At 42.8% G+C, this 11,466-nt stretch overlaps 1 protein-coding gene across 1 annotated transcript; it reads right to left on the reverse strand.

Annotated features, from left to right (window-relative positions):
* Positions 1 to 3,323: 3,323 nt before the first annotated feature.
* On the reverse strand, positions 3,324 to 11,243 carry LOC126390669 (E3 SUMO-protein ligase CBX4-like). The gene is made up of 5 exons (XM_050045072.1): positions 10,979 to 11,243; positions 10,731 to 10,774; positions 10,145 to 10,210; positions 7,557 to 7,623; positions 3,324 to 6,009 (listed from the first exon to the last, which is right to left on the reverse strand). Exons 1-5 carry the CDS (start codon positions 11,045 to 11,047, stop codon positions 4,552 to 4,554), a joined length of 1,704 nt encoding a protein of 567 aa, XP_049901029.1. The 5' UTR covers positions 11,048 to 11,243; the 3' UTR covers positions 3,324 to 4,551.
* Between the last annotated feature and the right edge of the window lie 223 nt (positions 11,244 to 11,466).

An 11,466-nucleotide genomic window follows, 5' to 3' on the forward strand; every position in this document is an offset into this window, starting at 1 on the left:
ACTGTAATGTTTTTTTTTATGTCACCTCAAAATAGCCTATAGCAGCTGACCTCAAAATTATTTGTTGTAACCTGTAGGTGGTCATTCTACACCAGATGGCTGCTGTGTGTGCAGCTCCTGACAGTTCAAATACCGCACTGGAGCAGTACGGATAATTGAATAGGCTGGAAGATGTGTGAAAGATTGCGTTTGTTGCAATTCTTTTATTTAAGCCTCCTTCCTCATTCAATTGCCGTGACTTAATAAATCTCTGACGCAGTTTAAAATCAGCATTGCATGCACTTTGTGGTCTATTTCTGCGCATCTAGATGTGGAAAACACCCCGCAGGCCTACAGAGGACTCTGTGGAATAGGCAGCCTACATGTGTGGCTCAGATTTTAGATAATGTTCTTGTCAGAAGCACTAGAGTTAATAGGATTCCCTGAATAAATATGTGATTATGTACACCAACCGCGCACGACCTATGAGTTTGTTGGTGTGTCAGAGCGCATTTTCAGGCCTAACTCGGTCATGCGTGCACATATTGAACATGAGCTGGCAGATTAGAGGAAGAGGGGACACGCAGGGTGGATCACCAAGAACACGTCTTCCTACACAGTTTTAAAGCTACACTTGTATTTATCCGATAACTTCAACAGCTTGTTCGGAGTTTTGCAGTTTTTTTTGCGGACATACAGGCAAACAAGCCATTTAATACTTAAAGGAAAGTGTGTTGTCTTCATTCCTACGGGGAATTTCCCATTCCCCGCTGAAGTTTCCTAGCTCAAACATAGTTGCAATTATTTGTCGGCCGCAGCAGCTGCGAGGCGTTTCAGAGAGGCACGATAGAAAAGAAAGTGGATGGAGCACAGAGGACAGCCATTTTCTCTGTCGTTGCTCACATTAACGCGCACAGAAAGCAGTTTTATTGGCGGGCTGCAACCCAGGAAATGGTCGAGGGCTGCCGTCTCTATCACTGCGCTCGCCGAAATTACGCCGCACGACGACTCGTGTGTTTACAGAGTCGGAACAGGCGGGTATCAATCATCCCCCTGCTGCAGACAGCAGGCAGAGAGGTTAGACGCTCAGCCGCCGACAAACAGCAGCAATCTATCGCTGGGTTTATGACGGAGGTCCTCCGCACATCTTCCCTTTAAAGCTCTCTCCAGTTTTCAATGCGAACGGCGGCTGTCTGCCTCATTAATATGGAGCGCTGAAACAGGAAACCGTGGAAAGGTGGAAATAATATCCTACGTTATGTCATTTAAGCTGAAACTGGAGGTCAAGCAGAGAAAGCAGCCGCCTCCTGCTGGGTCTCTCTCAGCATGTCAGGAGGATTTATTCGAGAAACATCTGACATGAACAGCTGTTCAGGTCAAAATTATGAGCTTTAAACGACTCAAGTCCTCCTCAAAGGCACATATAGGTTAACCCACAAATCACCTCCAGCTCAAAGTGGATAGTTTGTGGTATATGCTTCAGGTAATAAACAGCAATTAGGAATAATCATTATCCGATCATTTCGAGATCCTACACGTCATATAACATATTTAACAGTTACAGCACAGACATGTAGGCTAATGCTCGTTAAACTGCACTATATCAGGTGCGTTTATGGGCAAGGGCACATAGGTTTTATTTCAGCATGGGGGGCACATATAAAGGCGGGGGGTTGGAGGTCCTCCGCTATAATGTTTTGAGCATCAAACACCGTATTCCTTGCATTCTGGTGCATTTTATGCACTAAAAAAATATTGAGGGGATAAATGCACATGTTCTAAATATTGAGAAGAATGTGTCCCCTGCATTGCCCTAAAATCAATATGTTCACAGGCCAGAATTAGAGGTGAATTCATTTAAGGTGGGACACTTTTTGGTAGATTACCAAGAAAACCACCTAAAACTCAAAATTCTACCTTAAGCATTACTTTTAGAACTTGTTATTGTCCTCTCCTATATTACTTTGAAGAAAATATGTCGCCTAATAAAATGATTTCTAAACTTTGGATCTTTAAACACATCAAGAACCCCCACCTCACCCTGATGACATGTTAGGGTGAAATGGGACAGCTGGTAAGGTAAAATGGGACAGTCATATTTGTTTTTTGGTTAAATCTACTTATCAGTTCAGTCCTTAGTCATTGAATCATTCATGGAACCTGTGGCTATCCATTAAAAAAGATTGTCCAACTTTTCTGCCATGCTGTCCCTGTTCTATTGCTGCTTGTTTCCTTGGTGCTATCTTGTCTACAATGAACATGTGTGTAACAAGGATGGCTAATTCTGGACTATTGTGGCTGACATGGACTCACTGCCTCATCTTTAATATTTTTTTAAGTGACAAAAAGACTAAAAAGGTCTGTAATATGACAGAGAGACACACAATTGCATAATGCATGGTTCTATGGTACCTTGTGGCCTAAAACATGCTGGTTTCTCTTCAGAAAAATGTCTCATTTTAGCTTAAACCTTTGTCTCATTTTAACTGAATGCATTATCTGCTCACTTGGAAACCTTTACAGTAAAAAGTAAAGTGTGATATAAAAAAATATTGTAATTATATGTCAAACATTTAATAAAATGCAACATCCTGCAATCATTTTTTGTCACTGTACACACATTGTTTTAGCTATCTTATTACCAAAATGAGAAAATCATCATGCCACACGGCTTACCTGGCAAGCTCTGGGACCAGTGATTTTTTTTTTTTACTCTTTGTTCTGCCCATCCAGTTACCTCAGACCAATCAAAATGATTGTTTCATGGAGAGCACATTTATAGTAACAATGCAATAATGTCTGGTGACTGGCTGCTAATATTTAAAGAGCCCAGCATGTAAAACCTTATCCGTCCCATTTTATCTGATTTCCCACATTACCTGACTTCACCCTACACTGCAAACTGACTTTTCAGTTGCTTTCAATTTAATTTGTTGTGAACGTTTGAAGTGATTGAAAAGACATTGCTTTCCATTTGTAGCAGTGAACCAGGGCTGACCTGTTGCTATATGCTCCTAAGGTAAATAGCTGGTCTGTGCAGCCCATCTGAAAATAAACTCACAGGCTCTGTAATAATCCTCATGGCCTGCAGCCTACACACACACACACACACACACACACACACACACACAGCCACAAAGACAGCCGTGTACAGATTTAACAACTTCTGAGGTATGTATAGCCATTTAAGAGCATTATAGCAGCCACCCTTTCCGGTTAAAAGCTTTAATTCTCCAAGGGAAGCCAAGGTCAAATGTGATGCAGGATACCAACCTTGAGCCTGCACGGTGTGGGATTATGTATGTAGCCTATAAAAAGAAACACATTGCACACAAGTCCATATATCACTTGCAAACAATTTTATTATTGCAAAATGTATCATAGGAAGCCTTCATTTTTTAGTCTGCACACAAAACAGCAAAAGTGCATCTGATCTCACAGAGCAGTTCAGATCACATAGTGCTGGAGGGGATTTCAAAAAAAAAAAAAGGGGCGGGGGGGCATGTATGACACAAGGGAACAGATCTGATTATGACAAGAATGTGTGCTTTTACAGACTTTTAATAACCGAGCTGTTGCAAAAGTTACTCAAAAGACAAGTCCATTCAATCCCTTACATAACGTTACTCAGGACATGTCAGGGAGCCAGAGAATGGGGCCACAGACCTACCTGGTGGTACTATTCTGTTGTATTACACAGCTCAACTGGCAGTGTTAAGACAGATTTGTGACATATATAACTTAAGTGAAAAAAAAAAGCAAATTTTAGTCACTGCACTGCTGCAAAACCTCAAATAAATAGTCACAGGGCTGTTTATCTGCTGTCTTAATGGAAGTGACTTGTGCTCAGTATCAGATCTCAAGATGCATGACTTGAAAAACACCTTACCATTGAACAGACATCAAATAAAAGGAGAATATATATATCAAACATGAACCATTAATAATTTTCATTTAAAAACCATTTCCCCTTTCAACAATGCAAATCACATATATTGACAGAAAGGCGCTTCATTTTTCTTTATCCGCTTGTTTAAGCATGCCTAATGGCATTATCTGTCCAAGCAGCATGCATCCCTGTTTAAATCTGTCCATCTGCTCACACACACACACACACACACACACACACACACAGTGTAATTTACCATGATTCAATATATTTTTTCTCCTTACAAAATTCTCCATATAGCCTACATTTCTTTGACATTATCTCAGATGCAGACAGTCGAGTGTATCATCAAATTACATCCATAGAAAAGTGAAGAGTATTTACAAGAGTTAAGTGCATCTTCAAACATTTATTTGACCCAATTTGGCTTTTTAAACTAAGTTTGAAGTAGCTGAAAAAAAAGAAAGAGATACTGCATGTGATAAAATCTCCAGCAATAACAACAGAGAGCTTATAAGAAGAAATATGCAAATAACGCAATAAAGGATCTTTTTTTTTAAAAAAAAAATCTGAACTATACAAAATGAAAACAACATCAAGGGTCCATTTTACATTCAAGCATCCGAAAATACAAATATTTCTAATGTACATTTATACAGTTACACAGTTGGTGCCCAGTCCAATTACACTGTTATGTATTCCTTAAAGGTGACGGTGAGGCAGTTTGTAGTAATGTCTGTGATTACTATATTCCCAAGGAAAGGCTGGAAAGAGGGAAACGTCTCCTCTTTCCTCTTTTCGTGATTAGAAACAGAAATTGAACTGACTTTCTCCTCCTCTGTAGTTTTTTGTGTTTCAGTGTGTCTTTCTGTCTGTACGTCCGTTTGTGTTTCATCCTGTGTGTGTGCTTCAGCTTGTGTTACAGTTTGAGCTTGTGTGTGTGTTTCAGGCTGGGTAGCTTTAGGCCTGGACTTGACAATGCTCAAGTCAATAGGTTCCTCTTGGTCTGCATACCCACAGTCCTGCAGTCCAGTGTGACTCTGGTGTCCGTTTTGGTCGATGCTGATGCTTTGGGTGGGCGAAGATATCGTGTTGGGAGTGCTGATACTCCTGGAGCTCAAAAACCTCTTACTACTCCCGTGCTCCTTGTTGTCTGTGTCAGAAAGGTGTCGCTTTAGTCCTTGAAATCCACCTTGGCTTCCTCTTTGGTCCAGCGGGGAGGGACCTCCCCTATCCAAAGGCTGGGAGAGCAGATTAGTCTTGGTTGTCAATTGTAAAGGCTGATCCACTGAAAGCTGCCCCTGACCCCTGACCTCGGCATGTTTATCCTGTTCCGTCACAGTTGGCTCCGTTTTAGGGGACTGTTCCTTTTCTGTGGGGCAATCTCCATTAAATCCAGAGCTGTGAAAAGTTGGTTTGTCTTTAGGGTTTTTTGCAAATCCATTCATGAGGCCGAGCTTCTTGACCAGTTTCATCTTCTCGAGATGGTTCTCCGTGCTGTTGTCAGTTCCTTGCAGCGGCTTTTCAGCAGAATCGCCGTTTTTAATTTTAGCTGCCTGCATTCCATTTTCCATGTACTTGCTCATGACAATAACAATCCGCCCGTTCTTGTTTTTGTTCTTAACAATCTTTAGCTTGCTGTTGCTGACACCATTGGACTGCAGTGAAGCATCCTCTTTAGGTTTTACCTTCTCCGGCTCTTTGTGGCCATTGAGGTCTGCTGGAAGCTTCTTCAGCTCCATGGTGATGTCCTTGACTTTGGTCAGGCAGCCTGAGTCCTTGTCCCGGACCCACTTTTGCTGCAGCACTGGGGGAAGATTGTACCCCTTGTTAGCTAGCTCTGGAGCTTTGACCTCTCGGGGCTTAGCAAATACAGGCTCATGCCCCTTGAGGTCCGGCTGGTAGTGGTGGTGCTTCTTGCTGTTGAGCTGATAGTAGAACTTCTTGCCGTTGGCCTGCTGCTCGGCCTCACGCTCCTTGCACAGCGGCTGGTACTGGTGGTGCTTCTTGCTGTTGAGCTGGTACTGCTGGCCCTGGGGACGGAGCATCTGAATGGGGCTGGTCTTCTGACAGCTGTCCTCATCCAGGGACGCCTCATGGAGGTCAGCCAGAATACTGGATCTCCGGGCAAAAGAAGGAACCTTTGAAACAGAGAGTAATTTGTGTTATTTAAAAAAGCATATAAACATATAACATATCAATATCATGTGAAGAAGAGGGGATTTTCTGGTGTTTTTGCACATGTATTTAAAATAAAGGGCATCCCTCCCTGTGGAGCATTTGATTAATGGTTAAACTGCCTACAGTATCTACACATGTCTCTGTCAGACAACAAAAGGCCATGGTTCATTGGGGCCCACGAGTTGCACTGAAGAAACTGTGCTTGGAATGTGTGAGGGGCTCTTCTGAGGCCCGGACGAGCACACAGTTTATTTCAGGGGCCTTCGTCTGTGTTCACACAGCCTTCCCACAGCTCCTGTGCAGCTCTCTCAGTCACAGGCCTGGCCATCAGAGTGACATTTCAAAGTGTCTCCTGTGGCTGTGACCTCAGCTCGGAGGAATGTCACTGGCTGCTTTGTGTCCCGTCATTGACTTTATCCCATGTGTTACCACCAACGCCCTCCTGAGAGAAACAAAAACACTCCTCTGAGGGGTTCCCCTGGCCTTTTGGACCACTGATTGATGCGCTAAATGTACGATTCACAGGCACTTAGCTACATCTGTTAGGTCAGGGAACTGGTCCCTTAAAAATAAGATAATATCTCCATGCATATCTGTTGCCTGTAATAAATGGTCAATGTGCAAGAACTCTCACACCTAAGTTAGGGCCACTGTCTACACAGCGTTCTTTTTTCAGCAGAAAAGTGCTGGCAGGGCGCTGGGGAGCACTTCATAGAAAACTTCATAGTCACCTGGCCAATCTGCTCCCAAAAAAATGAGCTTTTCTGTCTTTGTTGTGACAGTAGACAGTTGTCTACCTAAAGAAGTGGCAGTGATGCCACCGGTGGCTTTCTGAAAAGCTCAGAGATTTTAAACTTTTCAAAGTGTTGGAGCGGCCACTCAAAAAAGGAGCGCTTTGAAAAAAGCTTTTCTAGGTGGTTGCATACATCCGCTCCATATTGAGAACAACTGAAAAATAGAAAAGAAAAAAAACCCTGCTATGTGGACATCTTCCTCTGTGATGAAGATCAGTTATCTCATCACAGAGGGGCCCTGCTCAGCCTCTGGAAATGGCTGTATAATGTCTACGGTGGCTCTGGACGTTTGAGAAAATAACGCTGATAGCATTTCTAACAGAGAGTCTGCAGTACAAACTGAATGTGTTGTTGGGTTTGAGGGGCAGGGCTCTCAAAATAATGCTTTTAAGTTGCATTATGGGACATGTAGGATTTAGTATTTCCAGAACTTGCTTCAGTCTTGAACTACAAGCCAGGATATCTCTGCCTTTTGCAGCTTCAATTTTGATCGTTTATTTTTTAATGTGCACCTTAGGGACAGGAAGTGCAATATCAAATCCTTAGAGTGCCCCTTTGAATCTGCCTTCTATCAAATATTCAACATTTTCTCTACATTGCTTTCTGGGATTTTAAATGGAATTATGCATGAAAGTGGATCTTAAGCACAGCTGTAATTCATTGTTCACATTAATGCTAATCAGGAGAAGTATTAAGTATCATTATTTTCTCACCTGAACCAGCAGGTGCTTGGGCTTGGGTCCTCTCTTGCGATATCCCATCAGCTGCTCTTGGCGTTCCCTGTGGGAGAGGAAAACAGCAGCCAATCAGTGAAACCATCTCACAGAGATGAGTCGCTGTTGCATGGCAACATAACGTCACGGGTGTCCTCCTCAGGCTCAATTAGAAAATGCTGAGCCCATGTTACAGGTTGGAGTTACACTTCCTGATGCAAAGTGTAATTCACTCAATATGGATTAAAGGAGCATAATTTTTTTTATTTTTAATTGTTCTTTTCACAGAATCCTAACCTTTATTCATGTGTGATGCCTCCTTAACTGCTACAAAAAGCTAAACAGTGGCTTGATAAGACACTCTATATAACACTCAATATCCAGAGTAAAGTCCGTATCCACAGTAGAAGATAAAGGCCATCCCCTCTCCAACTTTCCTTTGCTTCTCTCCTTCTCCATGAAAGTCTCTCCGAGGCAGTAACTCAATACCGCAGACAGGAGTGATGTCAGTCCCCTCCCCCACCCTCCTCCCTCACATCTAATTACAATGACGACTCAGTGTATTTTCATAGCCTGGCATTCAGACGATTTGGCTCCCCGGAGAGACACGCAATTAGTTTCAATAAAAAACCCTCCTCTTTAGAGAGAGGGAGGTAATTGCAAAAACAGACACAGAGTGACGTTGGTGTTTTGCTTCAACGTGTGACCTGCGCCTGAAAGGTTGCTGTGAGCAAAAAGGTGAGGGAGGCTGAGAGAAAAGCCAGTGACAGTTTAACATGCCATGCATTTAGGAAATTCAATTACACTGTCCTTCATGTGGAGCTGTGTGCTCAGTCACTCAACAGACTATTAAACAACTAGCCAAGCAGCTAATTTCACCATGGCAGCCCACTTTGAAAGCCATGGACTTCTTTACTAATAGAGGACATGAGGAAGTTCTGTCTGCTGAAGGTGTGCTCACCTTAAACTTGAGTTTAAAATGTGCTCATACAAGCAAGATTGGTGACATCACAGCTGGTTTAGAAGCTAATGATGCTCCAATATGCACAAGTGGGGTACGAAAACTTGAAACAATGAATGAAGGATGAATGGACTTTTCATTGAAGTAGGAGACACTGAGTATCATGGTTAGACTTTTGAAATAATATCATATTCACATATTCATAGCTCCTGGATTTTCAATAAGGGAAGAGGTAGGCTAGATGTAATTTCAATAATAGTAACTAAGGGACTGTTCTTTACTTATCAGAGGAGGAGAGTGGCTGGGGTACAGACTTTTTTTGGTTTTGTTTGATGCTTGATGCTACAAACATTTTTCTTTGAGCCTCCCTGAGTGACTGTGGGAAAATGCATCACCGTCCCTCCACAATAAATGAGTTATTAGATTTTCAAAAGTTACCCACTGATGTTTTAAAGTTAAAGGTTTAAAGTTGAAGGCTACGGGGCGTCGGTGGCTTAGTGGTAGAGCAGGTGCACCATGTACAAGGCTGTTGCCGCAGCGGCCCGGGTTCGAATCCAGCCTGTGGACCTTTGCTGCATGTCATCCCCCCTCTCTCTCTCCCCCTTCACACTTACCTGTCCTGTCCAATAAAGGCAAAATGCCCTAAAAAATATCTTAAAAAAAAAAAAAAAGTTGAAGGCTAAATCCTGGAGTTGAAAAAAAGCCTCACTTTTTCTCTCATGTCGTGCATGCAGGTTAGTTTGTGCAAACAGTTTATTTATGACAAAATCCAGTTTTACAGTTTCTGACTATGATACATGGTGTAATTTTGGCGAATGTGCAGGAAATATGCAGGACATGTTTTCTTTAAAGAGTTGCAGTAAAATAAATACAAAATACAGCCATTTAAAGTTGTGTGCCAAAAATAAGAATGCAAGTCCCTCCCTAATACTTAAAAAAATATTTGACATGCCCCCCTCCCTTTTTTTGCACCAACCCCTACCCCCTCATAAATAATGAAAAGAAAGTCTGTGAAGAGTATTTTTTATACTTTTTCAAACATTTCTTTAGAATGTCTGAAGTTTCAGTATCTATGTAAAATAGTGTAAATGAGCAAAGCAAAAATAACAAAGTTTCTAAATTAGCAATAAGCCAAACAAAACTTTTGTTTTGGTCACTTTATTATTTTTGCATAATCAATAATAATCGGTTTACTGGGTGATATGACTGGTTGCCATGTCCTGTGGAAGATGACACAGGTGCATCAGGTGAATGGATGTTTGGACAGCAGGTAGCACTTAAACTTGATAACCTGATGCTGCCACTCAATGAACTATCAAGTAACAGAGAGTTGAAGCAACAAAGTCACAGTTTGCTGTGGTAACACTGACCTGAGTTTAACCCTAACCTGACTCTCTGATGACACCAGTGTTAATCCTAATCCAAACCCTCCCATGCTGAAATTCTGCACATGGTGTAGTTCAGATCATTGATTAACATGGGATTATCCTTGGGGTGAGTATCAGATAATTCATGTACTGAGTGATGAACTGGACATGTAGGAAATTGAAATCGGTTTGCGCTATTTTGTCATCTCTATTTTGTACTTCATCACTTGTGAGGCTAGTTTATCTAAATCTAAACATACCTGTCTTGGAAAGCATCAAGCAGTCTTGGGTCCAGGATGTTTTCCTCTGGTTCCCACGTGTTGTACCTATTCAGAGAGCAGACAGTAAGCAGTGAGGACACACTCACCTGTCAAACAGTGGCAGACATTAACAGGCACTGGCTGAGGATACAAGGTTATTTTGGCACCAAAACGACCCTTACGACTCTTGACTTACACAGCTCATATTTGTAGGCATGTGCATGTGTAAACAACACGCCGAAACACTTGCACTCCCTGTGGATGCACGTGTAATAAATCATGAGTAACTTTTACGCGCGGCTGTAGAGGGGGGAGGAGGATACAATGGGCCCAGCCTCCACTCAACTGTAGATATATGGGCATTTCTTAAACGTAGGCTTCAATTATAGACATGTCTTCCTTTAATTGGCACACTGGGGATTGCATACATTTTAAAACCACATCCATCATCGAGGCCAACGCGTCGAGCGCCTAAAGCAAGAACGCGCAACCGCCCTTATGCGCGCCCACGCTCGTACGGATGCACACATTGACACACTTCTGTTTTGACTGTTGTGTTATCATTCTGTTTTAAAAGGAGACTTACTTTGGAGACCATCCTCGCCACTTGACCAGGTACTCAAACCTCCCCTGTGAATGGAGAGAAACGGGATAATCAGCGCAACGTTACTTTACGCAGCAAAATGCGCTCTGCAATGCACCGTCACCTGAGAAATTAGCTTATAAAACAGCCAAAAATAAGCCCATGTGAAGGTGAAAAGAAAGCAAAGAGAAATGATCCTCTTTTCCAGCTGCATGTGTGTAAAAATGTCCTTCGGTGCTCTTGTGACCAACCTTTCTGCTGCGCTTCTTCTCGATGCTCTCCACCGCAAAGACGTGCTCTCCCGCGGCGGGTAGCTCCATTTTCCGACACGAGAGTAGTGGCTCTTCTGTTTGTTCCCACTGCTTTTGGCTATCCGACACCTTATCCTCGCTTTCGGGCCGCTTCTTCCTGCTGCTCCTCTGATGTGAAACACAAGAGCCCCCCGCCTCCCCCTGTTTGCACTGCGCCTCTTCCCTCGCTTTCCCCTCGGAGAGACTCGTTCTGCAGGCGAGTTGGAGCTGCAGCTAGAAAACACTTCATGCAAATAGCCGTTGGCGTGACGTCAGACGAGGGGGAGGTAATAGGGGCGGGGGTTGTTCCCGTGCTGCTTTCAGGTGCTATCGGAGAAAGTGTAATCACGACGAGGGTGGTGTATGAACAATGTCTGACAAAGCTGGAAACATGGGCGGATTGTGAGATAATGGACCCCTGGGTACACAAAATGTCCCACCACCTATCC

This window comes from Epinephelus moara, chromosome 5 (assembly GCF_006386435.1).
Source record: "Epinephelus moara isolate mb chromosome 5, YSFRI_EMoa_1.0, whole genome shotgun sequence".
Taxonomy (NCBI): Eukaryota; Metazoa; Chordata; class Actinopteri; order Perciformes; family Serranidae; genus Epinephelus; species Epinephelus moara.